This window comes from Physella acuta, unplaced genomic scaffold (assembly GCF_028476545.2).
Source record: "Physella acuta isolate Inbredline_101_S28 unplaced genomic scaffold, ASM2847654v3 ptg000512l, whole genome shotgun sequence".
Lineage (NCBI taxonomy): Eukaryota > Metazoa > Mollusca > Gastropoda > Physidae > Physella > Physella acuta.
The window spans coordinates 185,674-205,311 of record NW_026732031.1 but is presented as its reverse complement, the minus strand read 5'-3'; the positions used below and the strand labels follow the sequence as shown (position 1 = coordinate 205,311).

Here is a 19,638-nt window from a genome sequence, read left to right as displayed (position 1 = left end):
TGAGCGATCAATCACTTTTTGGAGATCGCTCGCTGAGGGTATTCGAGACGGCAGATGTAAAATCCTATAAGGTATCTTGATACTCAACCATAAGCTTCCTCTACGAGGCTGCTCTATTGATTAAATTAATGTTTTATTTAAGTGTCGAATTTTTTTTTCCTGCACGTCTTAAAATACATAACACAGGGTGAATATGTGGCATATGGTGTGTGTGTGGGGGGGGGGGGAAGCTGGAAGGGATTTCCGAGCACCTACACGCCTTAACATGTTTCACATTACACGCCAAGCACCGGAAATGACCCGACAGGACACAACAACAAACCCAACTGAACCGGCTTGTACGCTTCCAAAATAACCCAAGGAAGATTACTCAACGAAAGGGGAGATAATGACGCTGAAATAACGCGACAACTGAGAAAAAAAATGGTTTAAGGAAATCGAGTTCCTTGGCAGAGTGTATTCTTGGCCTGAGTTCCCCGGGGAACGAAAATGAATAAGACGAGGGGTGTTTACCAGTTTATCTATGTTGAACGTGGGTGTTATTTGGTAACCAAAATAAGGTGCTGCATTTTTTTTTCCTCAAAGTTTTACTGTATGCTATAATATACAGGAGAACCGACATTAGTATACCTTTAATATTGATGAGAACATTAATGTCTGTATGCGTGGGGTAAGGAGGCGTTTGGTGCCTCTAATTATATATATATATATATATATATATATATATATATATATATATATATATATATATATATATATATATATATATATATATATACACATATATATACATATATATATACAAGGCAGCTGCTGAAGTGTTTTCACATTCAAGTTTAGTCCAAAGTTATGTTACTGTTTGTTTTTATTTTGTCTAGTTTTTCACCACGAAGAAGACCTTAAGACGAAACGTCTATTGTACCTGTGAGAATACTAATGCTACTTGTTTTATCACTATTTTCTATTTGTGGAGAACTATATCGATATACACACTGCCATTTTTTTTTTACTTCTATAACTGTATGTCAACTATATAATATACTTTTAACAGTACGTGTATCCCCAGGCGTAACACAATTCCTTACCTTTAACCACAACCTTAAGTTTTACTTTACCCAAAACCTGACTAAGCTAAACCTATCTAAACTTACCTAAATACATATCGCCAGTTATTAGTGAAAGCTACAGCCATAATTCAATTTTATATCTAATGCTAAAAGTAGATTTACCCCCCCCCCCCTCATAACTTAATCTCAACATTAAGTTATACTTTACACTAAACACATACACAACTTATTAAGTATTCCCTTGCACGATCACCACTATCCGTACACGCTGGTAGAGTAAATCGATATAATTTATCTCTATTGTAAAAATAAGCAATCAAACCTTAAGCGGCTTAGTTCAAAAAAATCAATGTTGTTGCTGAAATCCATCTGTTGAGTCTACGATTAATAACCACCCCCCCCCCCCCCCATGACGATCAATGTTTACCATACACTGCAGTAAATCCTTATATCAATATGTTCACAACGCAAACGACTGAAATTTGACTAATCCAAAGGGATCAGTGTTGTATTCCTCACACGTTTTATAGTACTCTTTGTACAACAGGATAAACGCAAAGCGCTTTATTTAAAGCCAAAGTGTTAGATACTTGTAGACAAGGTATCACGCGTTTAAATACGCTATTCAGAGTATTAGGCTTTTGTATCCAATATACCAGACAATACATAACAAATAGACAGTCCCAAAATCTGTGGGTGGATATTATAAATAAAGGAAAAAGTGTCAACATTATTTATTGTCGGAGCTATTTTTACTTTGAGTAAATTAACAGTATAGTGACGGCGTGGCCTAGCGGTAGACTGCTAACCCGAGAGTCTCTATTTTGTATCCGGGTTCAAATAAATGGAACGTCCCTGAGTCGACCCAGCTCTGATGGGTACCTAACTCTCGTTAGGGAAACAAACGCGGCTGGGCATAGTGTTGACCACACTATCCCTTCATATGCCGAGGCCTCTGAAGTAGATGAACTCTACTGCATCTGCCCCACGAACGGGAAATGATGATTGTGAATATAACGAATACTGATCTTATACGTAACACTACGCTAGAAGAGAGTAAAAAAAAATATCCATATAATTTGTTGCTAGTGAAATTAAGGCAGATGGGACGAAGGAAGGAATACTAAAATACAATTACGATTCCTTGGAAAAAAAACTAAGTTTGAAAGGGTAACGGCTAAAACTTGTATTAGTTAAAAATGCAGATACGTATTCTAGTAGACACTATTTCAATCCATTCTTTGTTCTTAGACTTACGGCCTAAAACTCCATCTGTATTTATGATTATTAAAAACTGGCCCCTTAGTCTAACAGACCATTGGATGATTTCGCATTGGAAATCCAAGCACAAAGCCCTAAGGTGAGACTTGTATCTGTATAGCTTTGGAATCAGCAAAGTCGCAGGAGCTGCCGAAACGAAGCCAAAGTAGGTATTCCTATCGCCTAAGGGACTCCACTCCAGTTTCATTTCGGAGTTTTCTCTCCTAGTTGTTGAGCTTTATCTGCCCGAGGTTTCGAACTCGGGACTTTCAGGTATGCAGCCATTGTGCTTACCCGCCATACCATTTAGCTGATACATGCATACATCTCCACCGAAAGGATCCTATATTCCATATTTAAAATGGCTAATACTCAATCAATAAAACCACAAATGTCTACAACCACAAACACCACTATTAACAAACCACCAAACAAACTGCCCAAAACTTACTCAATTTACAAATAAAAAATGTTCTATTCATCTAAAAACCCACACATTGTTAAACTTTGTTCAAAATTTCTGCGTATAGATTTTAATTTTCAAACCTATTTTGCGAAACAATTTCAAACATTCAAAGCTATTGTTCTAGAAACGTGAGCCCCTATAATCCTTGGTGATTGCGACTGTAAACAGAATAAAACTAAAAAATTCGAAACCAAACTAAAAATAAAAAGCTACATTACGTATCGATCGGTTGTCCCGAGTAGTCGATTACTTCATACAGTTTAAACACGATACTCCTTGGGGAGATGCCCCCACGCCGCGTCAATAATTAAATCATATCATATTATGTGTAGGGTACTGCATTGTTTTCGTCGCTCATGGCGCAATGTTGGCTCAATATTTACAAGTATTAACGGCCCTTTTGGCTCACTATTTACAAGTATTAGCGGCCCTTATGGCGCAATGTTGGCTCACTATTTACAAGTATTAACGGCCCTTATGGCGCAATGTTGGCTCACTATTTACAAGTATTAGCGGCCCTTATGGCGCAATGTTGGCACACTATTTACAAGTACTAGCGGCCCTTATGGCGCAATGTTGGCTCACTATTTACAAGTATTAGCAGCCCTTATGGCGCAATGTTGGCACACTATTTACAAGTATTAGCAGCCCTTATGGCGCAATGTTGGCTCACTATTTACAAGTATTAGCGGCCCTTATGGCGCAATGTTGGCTCACTATTTACAAGTATTAGCGGCCCTTATGGCGCAATGTTGGCTCACTATTTACAAGTATTAGCGGCCATGTGGCGCAATGTTGGCTCACTATTTACAAGTATTAGCGGCCCTTATGGCGCAATGTTGGCACACTATTTACAAGTATTAGCGACCCTTATGGCGCAATGTTGGCTCACTATTTACAAGTATTAGCGGCCCTTATGGCGCAATGTTGGTTCACTATCTACAAGTATTAGCGGCCCTTATGGCGCAATGTTGGCTCAAAATAATTAAATCATATCATATTGTGTGAAGGGTACTGCATTGTTTTCGTCGCTCATGGCGCAATGTTGGCTCACTATTTACAAGGATTAGCGGCCCTTATGGCGCAATGTTGGCTCACTATTTACAAGTATTAGCGGCCCTTATGGCGCAATGTTGGCTCACTATTTACAAGTATTAGCAGCCCTTATGGCGAAATGTTGGCCCACTATTTACAAGTATTAGCGGCCCTTATGGCGCAATGTTGGCTCACTATTTACAAGTATTAGCGGCCCTTATGGCGCAATGTTGGCACACATTAATTAAATCATATCATATTATGTGACGGGTACTGCATTGTTTTCGTCGCTCATGGCGCAATGTTGGCTCACTATTTACAAGTATTAGCGGCCCTTATGGCGCAATGTTGGCTCACTATTTACAAGTATTAGCGGCCCTTATGGCGCAATGTTGGCTCACTATTTACAAGTATTAGCGGCCCTTATGGCGCAATGTTGGCTCACTATTTACAAGTATTAGCGGCCATGTGGCGCAATGTTGGCTCACTATTTACAAGTATTAGCGGCCCTTATGGCGCAATGTTGGCTCACTATTTACAAGTATTAGCGGCCATGTGGCGCAATGTTGGCTCACTATTTACAAGTATTAGCGGCCCTTATGGCGCAATGTTGGCTCACTATTTACAAGTATTAGCGGCCCTTATGGCGCAATGTTGGCTCACTATTTACAAGTATTAGCGGCCCTTATGGCGCAATGTTGGCTCACTATTTACAAGTATTAGCGGCCCTTATGGCGCAATGTTGGCTCACTATTTACAAGTATTAGCGGCCCTTATGGCGCAATGTTGGCTCACTATTTACAAGTATTAGCGGCCCTCAAGGCGCAATGTTGGCCCACTATTTACAAGTATTAGCGGCCCTTATGGCGCAATGTTGGCTCACTATTTACAAGTATTACAAGTATTAGCGGCCCTTTTGGCTCACTAATTATAAATATTAGCAGCCTTATGGTGGAATATTGGCTCATATTGGCTATAAAATCATATAATATTATGTATAGAGTAGGCCTACTTTTTTTCGTCACTCATGGCGCAATGTTGGATCCCTAGTCACTAGATTTGAAACCATAGAGCGCTAAATTGGCTAACTATTTACAAGCCTCGTTGCTCAATAGTTAGCGTCTTAGGGTTTCTTTCTGAAAATTTTCTGTAGAATGAGGGTAATTGAAATTTCTTTGAACGGGGGCGTACTTAAAAATTTCCGGGGCGGTGTTTGGGGTGATTGAATCTGTTTAATGTATACTTTCTATATAATTTATTTTATTCGATTTTTTCTGGGTCGGGGATGGTGGACGTGTTCAGGGCAGAGGGGTAGGGGGGGGGGGGGGGGGAGAGAGCTGCCAAGAAAATATAAAATGGTAGGTAAGTAGACTGTATAACTGCTGTCACGTAAGTCTCGAGTTCGAATTCTGGACTCAAGAACGTAAGACATCTCCTGAGCACATCCAGCTCTATTAGGTACCCGATTAACGTTAATGATAATAACTGCGGCTTTGAAAAGAACTGAATAATCTGTCAGTCTATATAGTATTCTGGACTTTATCATCCCCATTGAACCCCCAATTCTGAGAGTGTAACTACTATATTTAATCAGTTTAATTTAATTTCAGCTTATTCAATCTCAGTAACAACAGTAGGCACGGAGGCCTTAATATGTCATGTATTATTAATGTCAGGTACTTAAATGGTCATTTGCAAACGGTCACATCATTGGCTTAGTCATACCATTTTTAATTCTTATGGAAAAAAAAATAATTTTGCGATATTGTACTACCCTCAAATATTTTGTATTATTACTGTGTTCAATTAAACATTACATAAACATATGGAAACAAAGATTTAATAATTTGCTTTTTCTTCTATCAACCATTTGTTTCTTCATAAATCTTGTACATGAGCAAAAATACAATTATACGGATTTTTGTGCAAAAAGTACGTAGGTAAAGAGATAGAAAAATAGAATCCCAATACATGAAATAAATAGTTACGAACGAAAGATCAAAGAAACAAAGTATTAAACACACGTTTTCAGATTTGACTAACAGAAGGTGTTAACTATCAATTTTCACAATTTGTAAATCATCAGCATCCTGACGAAGATTTTATATCGAAAGACAAAGGCGTTTCGCATAATTCGTGACTTTTTCTACACAACTTGGTGATTGTTGTTTTTGTTGGTTTTCTTTCTGCTTTTTTATAAACCATTATAAAAGAAAAAGACGTTCACACGCAAAACAGAAAATAAACACTGACGGCGACAGTAATCTGATGGGGGACTACCAAGATAATTGAAAGAAAGAGCTTTCAAGTGCCGACACATGTGTCCTGGGTACAAAAAGTAAAAGATAATCATCAATAAATCAAGTAAAAGAAGACATAATTTGCAATAAAGAAGTAATACTTTAAACATAATAAAAAGTAAAAAGTGACTCTAACCTGTCTGCCATACAACAAAACAACAAAAAGTAAAAACTGACTCAATTGTCTGCCATACATCAAAACAACAAAACGTAAAAAATGACTCACTTGTCTGTCATACATCAAAACAACAAAAAGTAAAAACTGACTCACTTGTCTGCCATACAGCCGGCACAGATTGACCCCACTAGGGTCATGATGAGCTGAACAAAGAACACCCAGTTCATCTTCTTCAGGTCGGAGTGCGTCTGGCACCCCAGGTCGAAGACGGTGGGGCCGAGAAATCCAACACAGACGCCGAAGCTTCCGAACACGGAGCAGTAGGTGACCACGTACTGCCAGTTGTCCAGGAACAGCTTCCAGAAGCTGATGACGTCATCCCGGGTGCTGATGGTGGTGTGCTCCAGCCACTGGGAGTCGTCGAGTTTGATCTCCTTGTTCATCGTGTGGTTGTTGGCGTCGGGTTTCGAACCCCCGTTGCTGAGCTCGGGGTTTGTGGTGTTGTTGGTGTGGTTGGTGGACTCCATGATGGCGTTGGGCTGTAGCTCTATGCCGGTGTTATCAGTGGCGAGAAAAGGATGAAGGGAGGTTGGAATTAATTATTGATACTAGTTACTTGGATACTTGGGAGATGATGGGTTCTGCTCGTAGAAGGACTGTATTCCTGCGGACTGGGAAACAATAAATACAATGTTTAACACAATAGTAAGATTATTATGTCAAAAAAAGGTAAAGTTCCTTCCCTTTTCGAACCTGACTGTCCATGGGGCGAGTGAGGTTGAGGTCACATGTTTCTGTGACCTCGGCATATGGTAAGCACTATGCCCAGTCGACTTTAATTTCCCTAATATGTGTTAGGTACTTATCAAAGCTGAGCGGAATAAGGGACGTTCTACGGACTTGAACCCTCTTTCGAACTCGAGACTTTAGTAGTAGTGGTCTAGCGCTCTACCGCTACGCCACGCCGTCACATATGATTATGTAAAGAAGGATATTAACACCATCTAAAATGTTCAAATTAATGTCAATACAAGAGTGTCATATTTCTTTTTCAAATAAATGTTGCATTCTGTACTCCACATATCAGGATTCTTCCCCTAGGTTACATTACACTGAAGTTCCACCCTTAATTCTACCCTTAAATCTACCCCAAAAATCTACCGAATTTTTTATTTCTACCCCAAAACAAAATAAATCAATTCTTTAGTTAAAAACACCAGTAACATTAACCAATCGGCTCATGTATTACGAACTTCAAAGACCAATCAAGCTAATCGTCTCAGAAGGGCTTGTAAAGACGGAAAAGTTTTAAGCCTCGGTCCCCAAATCTATTTTCATCCTCACCCTAGGGGGATTATGATCAGTACGCCTATTTTTAGATTTCTAATCCAGATCTTAATCTACTCATCATGGCTAAAAATAGATGGCTGTGTCGAAGTACCTACTCTAGTGTTGCTTTAAATAAATAAAACAAATTATTTTTTAAAATTAAGGCTGAGGTTATATTTTAATTCAATGTGGGAGAACGCTAGATTATAAACATGAATGTTACGAATTCGATGACCCCATCAAAAAGGTCTTGTCTTTTGGATACCGTGAGATTTAAACAAGACGTGTTTTCACTGTCGAGCTAAGTCCAAAACTGTGTTACTGTGTGTCTTTTCTTTCTAGTATTTAACCACACTATTGTGTGCTGGCGAAGATCTTGGGTCGAACGTCCATGGTATTTGTAATTGTCTTTAACGTGTGAGGTAAATAACACTATCTATACATATAATAACACTATAGAAATTTTAACTGTGAATATACATTGAAATCTAAACACAAATTATTTCACAATCCACAAGTTGCCGATGATGTTATCAGCGTATGTGAGGTGTGTAGTGACGAAGAAGCGATGAAGCGTAACCAAATCGATCATGTACCCACCGGTTCTAACGTTACCAGGCGCATCCGTTACGGAAAAAATTACCTTAATCCCATTTTACACGTCATATACATATTTACACATAGTGTGCTATGTTAAGCCATGGACTGGGCTAAAGATTAAACCAATTTACCATATGACATAATCAGGCGTAAACTGGTCAATAGTGTACACAGTCTGATACATGAGTGTGCTTAAATAAGTGGTTGAAACTGGATTTGAATGCTACAATGCCGTATATATATATATATATATATATATATATATATATATATATATATATATATATATATATATATATATATATATATATATACAATGAGAAATAATTCTTGCGATTAACTCAGATTAAATCTCAACTCAAAAAATTTAAAGAGATGCGAGTGTGGCATTTGCATAATTTTTTTTAACGTAACGAGAGACATCTCTCAATGCATTGGTCTATAGATGGTGGGTGGAACCCTCAAAGAAAGCGCAAAAGAGATCAGCCAAAAAAAACCACCTTGAGACGGGACCTTGAGGCTGAAACCAAAAATGATGGGCTTCATCTGGAGTCCGGTTGAGGAGATAGCATACGACAGAGGACTGAAGAGCTTTGGTTCGCAGCCCATACCCCAGTAGGGTGTCTACGCGCAGTAAAGAGAGATGGCGGGGGTTAGGAGGGCAGGGGGTGCTAGACTCCCGCTTTCACCCCATCAGTCTACGCCAATGTCATTGACGATATGAGCCTTAGCGTTTTCGCGGTTAAAAGTACCGTACGAGTACACGAATGGTCTGCCATAGTTAGGCTAACCTGCGGTGTAGAATCAATGATTTTTAATCCGATTTAACAAGCCCGCTATGATATTGACATATAACATGTGATATATTCTATGATACAATTCAGATGGGATTATATGATTAGGATGTGCTGCGGGAATGTTATTGAACTAGCGGGGGAGAGTGTAGAGGCTAGGTTGCATTAGCATACCTTACACATACATTCATCGATAACAGTCAGATTTTTGTTGTTAAAGCTTTGGGCATAAGTATATTTTTATCGTAACGTGTTTGTATAAAGTATGTAATACTAAAACAAACAACTTGCGTGTGTATTCTTCTTCAAAGGAGTTTTAAATGGTTTGTTTACGTGGATCTGTGTTGAGCTAGTTGTGAGTAGTGTTCAGTTATACGTGAAATAAACATTTGTGTATGTCCTCGTTATGTATATACCGTTGTTGATATATCTTGGCCTGAAGCTAATTCTTGAATACTTATCCTAACAGCTATGTCAGAGGCGTAGCGAGGGCGGGACGGGGGGTGCGGATCGCACCGGGTGACGCCAATTAGTAGGGTGACACCAAGGCAAAAAATAGCAAAATATACCGAAGAAAAATGCTATTTTGCCAGTTCCATTAATGATAAATTAAAGTTACATAGTCTTTTACGTACACATCGACAATTTTTACAAAGGGCTGGGGGTGACACCATGACGTAAATGTGCTAAATATAGAGAAAACAATGCTTCACCCAACTGTATTATTAACAAACTATAGATAAACATCGTTACCATTAAGTCTGCAGTGATTAACGTATATGCACATGCATGTGCGCGTATGCGGCATATATTTAAATTATAGGCCAATGTAGGCCGACACACACACACACATATTTATCTATTTTCATATATATATATATATATATATATATATATATATATATATATATATATATATATATATATATATATATATATATATATATATATATATATATATATATATATATATATATATATATATATATATATATATATATATATATACTTGGGAAGGTGGTGACACCACGAAGTGCCGCACCGGGTGACACCCAACCTAGCGACGCCACTGAACTATTTTTAACATTAAACCTAACCATGTATTGTTTAATTATATTTTTTTTACTCATCGAGATCTTAGCTTTATTTATTTATGATAATATAATTAACTAACACTGATAATGACCTTATGTGTGACTTTTACCCTAACCTTAACCCCCGCCATCTGTACGATAAAGCGTATATTATCTTCGTGCCCGCCTGTTTGCAAATAATATTGACAGATGTGTAAATTATCCTTACAGCCCTCGTGTACAGAGCCTGCAAGCTCAATGAACAACTATTTCAAGTGTGATTATAACAACATATGCGAAGCAACAGATTGTATATTACAAATGGGAGGGGGGGAACAAAGGTGTTTGCACAACTGTTACTGTGAGAAGGTTGTGTGGGAGTTTAGGTAAAACATATATGTGCAGGTGTAAGGAAAATATACCTGATTAGGTGTAAGGAAAACACCTGATGAGGTGTAAGGGAAACATACCTGCCTAGATATAAGGAAAATATACCTGATTAGGTGTAAGGGAAACACCTGGTTAGATGTAAGGAAAACACCTGATTAGGTGTAAAGAAAATATACCTGCTTAGGTGTAAGGAAAATATACCTGCTTAGTGTAAGGAAAATATACCTGCTTAGGTGTAAGGAAAATACACCTGATTATGTGTATGGAAAATATACCTGATTAGGTGTAATTTAGGTGTAATGGAAAATTACCTTCGTAGGTGTAATGAATACACACTGATAAGGGGTGAGGGAAACATACATGTATAGGTGTAAGAAAATGCTTGCTTAGGTGTAAGGGGAATATACCTGCTTAAGTGTAAGGGAAATATAGAACATCGATATGCTTACCTGAAGTAAAACTCCGTCATTATAAATTAATTAAATTAAGCTGTGGACATTGAAACCATCCCTGAACAATTACAACCCCTATCGTATAAATAACGTGCCCCCATGTGGTCGATATATTCACAAATCAGCTTGATATTGTTCTATTGTTATACTTCTATTTACTCGTAATATCAGATGTGAGATTGGGGGGGGGGGGGGGGAACAAAGTGGGTGGGGCGCTATTTCAATTTGTAATTATGTATGGTTGGATGGTGAGCGGGTAAGGAAACAATGGTGTGATGAATCCTCTACAGTACACAATTCGCTTATCTGGTCTATAGTGAACTTTTACTGTTAATGAGGCGATCATTGAACCCGAGACCTATGGAACAGATGAAGACAACTCCAAAATCAAACAACCGCTGCCTTGTAGTTTGTTCTTGGTTGGACAAAGGCTATGGAAGCAAATCCAAAAAGAAAAGCAGGCTGAAATCGGAGTCAATGGCCTCAATGGCGTATAACCAGTTGACACGTAACGCTTAATTGTGTTGGAGGCGTGGTCGAGTCGGCAAAAAGCTCATGGTTGATACATTCGAACAGTCTCGAGTTAAAACCCACTGGCAGATAAATCTCGATCCCCTTCAACACTAATAATTAAGAACGAAGAAGAAGAAGAAGAAGTGACCTCAAACAGGTGTGATCGTGGAATCGCCACTATGCCAAGCCGCTTTAGTTTCCCCAAAAAAAAAAAATTCTTGCCGGATCCGAACTCGAGATTTTTGTGTTACCAGTTTAAGCTCTAGCATCCGACCAAGCTATACCCCAAATCAACATTTAGCTGCGTTCGGCGTGGTCGAGTCGTTAGAGCTCAAGGTTCGATCTCTCGGGCAGATTAGGCTCGTTAGCTGGGGACTCCTCTAGAGATAACTCCAAAGTCAAACAACTGCTGCCTTGTAGTTTGTTTTTGGTTGGTCAAAGGCTATGGAAGCAAATATAAAAAGAAAAGCAGGCTGAAATCTGAGTGAATGGCACATAACCAGTTGACATGTGCACTTAATGGTGTTGGAGGGGATCCCTTCCAACACTAACGAAGAAGAAGGAGAACATTTAGCTATTGATAATTCCCTATTTCCTTAACAAAACTAACAACCTGTTCATTTGTTGTATATGTTAAATTTCATTTCACAGAACCAGCAACACAAACCCACAATCTGTCGTCAGCGTTCTGCCTTTAGTAAAAAAATAAAATAATCTACACATTCTATTTTAGATCAGCTCATGCGTGAAAGCCCCCATCCCCCCTACCCTCATGTTATTAATAATTCCTCAGTAACATTAACTCGTCCATCCCATACCAACAAGGCTAGCAGAAATCGATACGATCACTAAGTACTTTTAGATGTAGAGCCGGGCTTCATTGCTGCAGTCGCTGCGCTGGTAGATAAAGCAATTAATTACACATTTGGTGTGTGTTTAGCTAGGATGCTGACTTTATTAACACATGGCGCTTGGGTATACACAAGGGGTCTCCAAACTTTTCAGTCCAAGGGCCGCATTAACTATCAAATTTCAGTTCGGGGACCAGTTTCTTCCAGGCATGTCTTTGATTTTTTCTGGGCAAAGTTCCTCAGCCATTACCAACAAACGTTTTTTCCATGCACAAAAAGATCTCCGCGGGCCGGATGAGAGGACATCGCGGGACGCATTCGGCCCGCGGGCCGTAGTTTGGAGACCCCTGGTATACACGCTTAAAGTCACTGAACCGCGATCGCTGCCCCCCCCCCACCTCATTATTATATAGAGAGGTATAAGTTGAGGAATATCTGTTCTTTGATGTTTGTAGTGGGTGTAGTTGTGCCAAGTAATTTATTTCGGTTTTTTGTTTGTTTTGGAAAAGGCAATGATTGGTAGTTTTTTTCATTACAATATTCGGCAAACCCTTTTTTTTTGTTCCGTTGTATTGAGGATATTTATGCCTGATAGGAAACTATTTCGAAAATAGGTATGTTAGGTTTTTAGTAGTACCGTAAATTGATTGGAAGTTTTTTCATCACAATTTTCGTCAAAGCTTTTATTTGGTACCGTTGTATTGAGGATAGTAGACCATTCCGAAAATAAGTATGTTAGATCAGTGGCGTTGCCAGGATCCTCTCAAGGGGGGGGGGGGTCCAATTTTTACCCGGGGACAAACTTTCGATTTGCACCCCCTCTCAAACTTTCGATTTGCGCCCCCCCCTCAAACTTTCGATTTGCACCCCCCCCCCTCAAACTTTTCGATTTGCACCCCTCCCCCCTCAAACTTTCGAATTGAACCCCCCCTCAAACATTCGATTTACACCCATCCCCCTCAAACTTTCGATTTGCACCCCCACTCAAACTTTCGATTTGCACAACTCCCCCTCAAAATTTCGAATTGACCCCCCCCCCCCCCCCCCCCTCAAACATTCGATTTGCACCCATCACCCTCAAACTTTTGATTTGCACCCCCCTCATACATTATATATATATATATATATATATATATATATATATATATATATATATATATATATATATATATATATATATATATATATATATATATATATATATATATCGAGGGGTCTATGGGGGGGTTATGACCCCCCCCCCCCCCCCTGCCTTCGCCACTGTGTTAGGTTGTTAATAGTACCGTAATATTGTCTTGTTTTATGGTTAGAAATTATCTTTAGGCGTTTGATAAAGCTACAGTTGGGGCTAGGTTTAGGTATAAGGTTTGCATTGCCATTAGCAAGCCATGTGTGTATTTAGTTAACTACCACTAACCTAACATCCCTTTTTTTTAAGATTCTACTTTCGGAAACTGGCATCAAAAATTCCACTCGAAACGGTAGCTTGTGGTACTTAAAAAACAAAAAGATACAGTTGTTTTCGGTGCACTTTTTTGTTAACAAATCACAGCTTTTCTAACCTCTTCAAAACCGTGGATCGATAAGTAACATTGTTTTTCCGTTTACGTTTCTGGTTTCGACAATGACTAACAAATTTTTTTGTGAATATTCTTCTTGACTGTAGATTTGTATTGCTATGTTGTTGTTGTTTTTTTTTGTCCTTCGACAGTAGCAATAAGTACAGATTTTGGTTTTGTTTTTTTAAGCAGAAAAATATATCTTTTTTTTAAGGGTAGCAATAATTTATGGTTTTTTATATGGTAAGTATAGCTGGACATTTTTTAATAAGGCAAAATCGTACGAACTAGCAATATTATTTTGTTTTCTTCCGTCCATATAAAACCATATGATGAAATGAATCGTAGTTACGGTATGGTTGTTGTTTTGTTGTTTTTTTTTTTTTTTTTTTTTTTTTTGTTGTTGTTGTTGTTTTGTTTTTTTTGACTAACCTGAAAAAAAAAATCAATGATGTAAGATTCCCTCGAGAGGACAATGTCCTTTGAATGACAGTCAGGTAATAAATGAAAATAGAGAGAAGGAGAGAGAGAGAGGATGGGAGGGTATGAAAGGGAGGGGTGGAAATAAAATCTCATTATCCTTATCAGCCAGCGTAAGACGGGTTTTTATATCAATATAAAAAAGTCTGTGATTTCTTCCCGTGAAATTTTATTTAGGGTTGAAAGGGGTGTGTTGAGATTGTGAGGGTTGCTAGGTTTGGGGGGGGGGGGTATAGGGTTAGTAGGTTGGGGAGTAGACGAGGTAGAGGGTTGGTAGGTTTAGGAGTGGAGTAGGTGGAGGGTTGGTAGGTTTAGGAGTAGAGGAGGTAGAGGGTTGGTAGGTTTGGGAGTAGAGGAGGTAGAGGGTTGGTAGGTTTGGGAGTAGAGGAGGTAGAGGGTTAGTAGGTTTTATAATAAAAGTGGTAAAGGGTTGGTAGGTTTGGGAGTAGAGGAGGTAGATGGTTTTTAGTTTTGAGTGTAGAGGAGGTATAGGATAGGGTTGGTAGGTTTGGTATTATAGGAGGTAGACGGTTGGTAGATTTTGAAAGTGGAGGCGGTCAGTGTGCGGTTAGGTTGACACCATGATGTAAACTAGCTAACTAAATAGAAACCAATGCTAAAAAAAATTGTAACTGACTATAGATAAACATTGTTACTATTTACTGTGCATAGTTTATAGCTATAAACCTTAAAGGCGGCGGGGGGAGTGAAGCTAACTGAAATAAATTGAAAAGTTTACTGAGGAAATTAAAATCCTGTTGAGCATTTTTTTTTAATTGTTAAGTCAAACAACCACATATAATACTTTACAATGAAAATATTGTTTTTTTTTCATTTAAATTAGAAACAGTTTAAATACATCTTCAATATGCACCTTTATTGCAGAGTGTGCACATATTAGCACAATTTAACAAAAGTGGTTTGAGAGTGGACACCATTTGCACCTTTCAAAGATCAAACAATCTATTGTCTAACTGATTTGATTGAAACGGATTGGGGTGACACCACATTGAAAAATTACAGATGACATATTCAATGTAAAACGATCATTCTGAACGCTGGCATAGTAATTTTGAATTATGTCAATACTCTTACATTAATTTTTGTTATTGATTTGTTGTGCATGACTTGTTATATAGTAAATGGGCAATTTTAATATTTTCCTTTTAAAAATGTTGTCGGTCGGTTTGTATGTTGAGAATGTAAACAAATCTGGTTCTAATGGTAATGTGTTGGACGCGCTGTTATTCTTTTTTTTGTGGGGGGGGGGGGGGGGGGGGGTACATTACAAGAAATAGCAAAATATCCATTTTAGAATCTAATTTTCTCCTTTTTCAAAATAATTAATTACGAAAAATACATGTTGAATTGTGAAAAGTATACAATTTACGAAAATGAGTCTGCTTAAGTGGTCGGCGTGGTCGAGTTGATAAAGCTCATGGTTGCTAAACCGAAAAGTCTCGAGTTCGAACCCTAGGGCTAATGAGGCTCATTAGCTGGGATCAGCCAATCTTTCAGAAGAGACAACACCAAAATCAAACAACTGCTGCCTTGTAGTTTGTTCTTGGTTGGACAAATGCAAATCCAAAAAGAAAAGCGGGCTGAAATCGGAGTCAATGGCCTCATGGCGCATAACACCAAGGGGATCCCTTCCAACACTAAAATTAAGAACGAAAAAGAAGAAGAAGAATCTGCTTAGAGTGCAAAACTCTACCCCCTCTCCGCTCCCCCCTCCCTAAAGCTCCCCACACACCTTCCTAATCCCCATACCAATCCAAGACAATCTCTAGAAGCGGAAATACTCTTTTTGTTCGAATGATTTTTACTCCCATTTTTATTTTTTTCTCTTTTTACAGTGTTTCCCCTCATTGTTCCTCACACCATCCGCCCATCTATTTCTCCTCCCCTTATCCCCCCTCCCACAGTGTTTTTTTTTTACATCTTACACTCATCAACTCTATCACGCAAACCTTCACTCTTTATATAAGGTTCTGTATTCCTCTTTAACCCAAAAAAAATGAGAGGTTTCTCTTTAGACCTAGCGATACATTGAGCAGATACAGTACAGTTCGTATGTTTCCTGACCTCGGCATATACATGTTACTGTGGCCAGCACTATGTCCAGCTGCGTTTACTTTCATTAACGTGAGTTTGGTACCTACCAGTTCTGGGTGGACTCAAGGACGTTTAACCGACTTGACCAGGATTCGAATTCGAGACTATGTTTAGCAGTCTAGCTGTCTACCCGCTAGAACACGCCACTCCATACATATTTTTTTTAAATTATTTCTTCAAATTGTAACTAGTCGCAATTTGTTGTATGGACCTAATGATTACAATATTATAAGTATTGGAATTTAAGACAATGAATGAGTATCTATAAAAATGGTGTTAGGGTTAAGGGATGAATGAAAAACAAAAATTGTGTTATTAGAAATGTGAACATTTTATTTAAATTGTGTAAAAAATAATAAAAATAAATAAGTTTTCAGTAAGCAATAGAGTGCAGACATATATATATCAGTCAGTGAGAGTTATGTACTATTTAATTCAGAGATATCTATCAGTGAGTGAGAGTTGTCTACCATTTCAGTCACAGATATCTATTAGTCAGGAAGAGTTTTCTACCTTTCTGTAGAGTTATCTACTAATCAGCTAAAATAACCTGCGTGCTGTGAGTGTTTAAAAAAGCCTGACAACCCACTGCTTTAGTTCAATTAAAAGTTAAAATTAGAACACCTGGTTTAAATTAAAAAAAAAACATTCATCCGTTTACAAAAATATGAATGACCTTACTGCGCATGACACGTATGAACTGCGTAGAAGCTGTGGAAGATTTTTCCGTCTTTAGACATTGGTATATGATCTGGTAAACACGCCTATTGATTGTTTGTACAAGCACACGTACACACATGTGTACGCACACGTCTGTGTCTACACACTCGTACACATCTGTACTCAAATATCTTAATACATTATCGTACCATATATGTGTACATACACCCGTGAACACACATTGACACAACTGCATAGACAACTGTACACATACATCTGAACACAAATGTACACATACTTGTATGTACACGTATCGGTACACAAACATGTAAACGCACACATTGACATACAGGTGTACAATCGCCTATGTACACGTACACGTACTTTCACGTGCAAACACAGTTGTTTTTATTCTACTTTAGGATCGCAAATGTCAAATCAATAAAAAAAAAAAATGGCTTTTAGCTCACTCGCCCATATAATTACATTTGATATATCCATTGTTCATAACCCCCTCATATTATTTCTAATCACCCCCATTCCGCAAATAACGACAACATAATATTGTACTAAAATTGTTTGTACTTTGATGTTTGTATTTTGCTACATATATTAGGAATCACAACGGTAGAATAAACAGCATGATGCATCGCATTTAGAGCAAACTAATTTAAGACCGCGGTATCCGCCCATGGCCGTATAATACAAAAGCTAAATGAATTGATCAGATCAAACTCAGCGTCCAGTTAACATTGCTCCATAGTACCCTCCTCTCACTGTATACGACACATATGGGAGAATGATACACCGCCCTACACTATGTGTGCTAATTAATATGTTCGATCCCTTTGGAGGGTGACACAGCTTTTTAAAGCGATTTTGCTTGGAATCGATTACTTATCATGTCCGTAACTGTAACCCTAATTCTTGTTACCTGTTTAATCGTGACCCTAATTTTGTCCATCACTACTTTTAACTCTTAACCCCATGCACTGCGGGTAAAAAAATATTCTCAGTATAATGTAATGTATTGTGTGAGATCACGATAATGTATTGTATCGTTTTAACGCGATACTGTATTTTTCCAACACGATATTGTATAGCATTTCCTGTGGTCAGGGAAACAACTAAGTAGGCCCTATAGCGTATCTCGTTTTAGAAATTTTTGTATAAGAAATGTATACAATGTTGGTAATCGTGGGATCAAAGTGTGACTTTAATTACAGGTTTTTTTTTAAAGCTAAGATATTCCTTAGGGAAAATAGAGGACTATGCTACATATTTTATAATATAAAAAACCTATCGAGTAAAATGCAATCAAACCTATAATACTCAATTGTATTCAAAACTAAAAATAAATAAATTAGAATACACGATTAAAATTTCTAATAAATCATATAATACTGAAATTAGCGGAAACAATAAATATTGGATTTACTTATTTTGTGGTTAGCAATTAAGGCTAAAAGCAAACAATAACCGAAAATTCAAAGGCCGCATTTTGAAGTTTGATCAAATCTTCGTACGTAAGAAAAACGATTAAACTACATAAATAGATCTTTAAACTTGCGAAGGTGGTGGAGGGGGGGGGGGGTTAAAGCAGTAAATAAACTTCACGACTAAACTAAACACACAATCGATAAAATAAAATAACATAATTTTCTGTGTATGTGGGAACTTTGGTCACATGACACGCTGATCACGTGACAAGCTAGCTGATACCTCTCCACATATGTGCTCACCCAAACATTAGCACCGCCCCGTTAATTTGTTTGAATTGATGTCAGGCTAATCATTTCAATGTGCCAGCCCCTCACTTAGTTTATGGACATTAGCTCGGTCGATAAAAAAATTTAGCCGATATATATATATATATATATATATATATATATATATATATATATATATATATATATATATATATATATATATATATATATATATATATATATATATATATATATATATATAGGCCCTATATAAATAAAAAATATAACAAAGGAGAAATTGCAATATTTTCGAAGCGTTACTGTGTATGAATACATTTATAAAGCCTATTAAAATTGTGCAAACTATGTAAATTATTTACTTTATATATATATATATATATATATATATATATATATATATATATATATATATATATATAATAGATAATATTATTGGCGTGGTTGGGCCGATAGAGCATATGCCTCTAAACCAAAACGAGGCCAGAATTTACATATTTAGATATGTGTATACTGTATGTATGTACATATAAAAAAATCGAACAGCTGCTAGTCTAAAGATTCCATTGTAAAATCTCTAAAATAAAAATTCCAGGAAATTTTCCACGTTAAGAACGCGCAGTGACGTCACGTATATCCTCTAACACCGGTGTAGATCCGGAAGAGTTGAAGTAATCCTCAGCGGCCGAGCCAGGGGCCTTGTGGCGGAAGTGAAAATCAATGCCAGTGAATTGAAAGTTTTTTTTAAAGAGTCTTGTCTATCTGGTTAGTGCATCGTAAGTGTGTACAGACAGATATGCAGAAATATACGCGGAGTGGTTTTGACGCTTGTTGAAAGATTTATATTTT

General features: G+C 37.6%; 1 protein-coding gene across 1 annotated transcript in view; it reads right to left on the bottom strand.

Annotated features, from left to right (window-relative positions):
- Positions 1 to 6,395: 6,395 nt before the first annotated feature.
- The window catches only part of LOC131944893 (major facilitator superfamily domain-containing protein 4A-like), a 28,105-nt gene continuing 14,862 nt past the window's right edge, over positions 6,396 to 19,638 (bottom strand). The window contains exon 2 of the mRNA XM_059305770.1: positions 6,396 to 6,917. Within this exon, the coding sequence (XP_059161753.1) occupies positions 6,396 to 6,773 (378 nt within the window). The 5' untranslated portion in view covers positions 6,774 to 6,917. The remainder of the gene's footprint in view (positions 6,918 to 19,638) is intronic.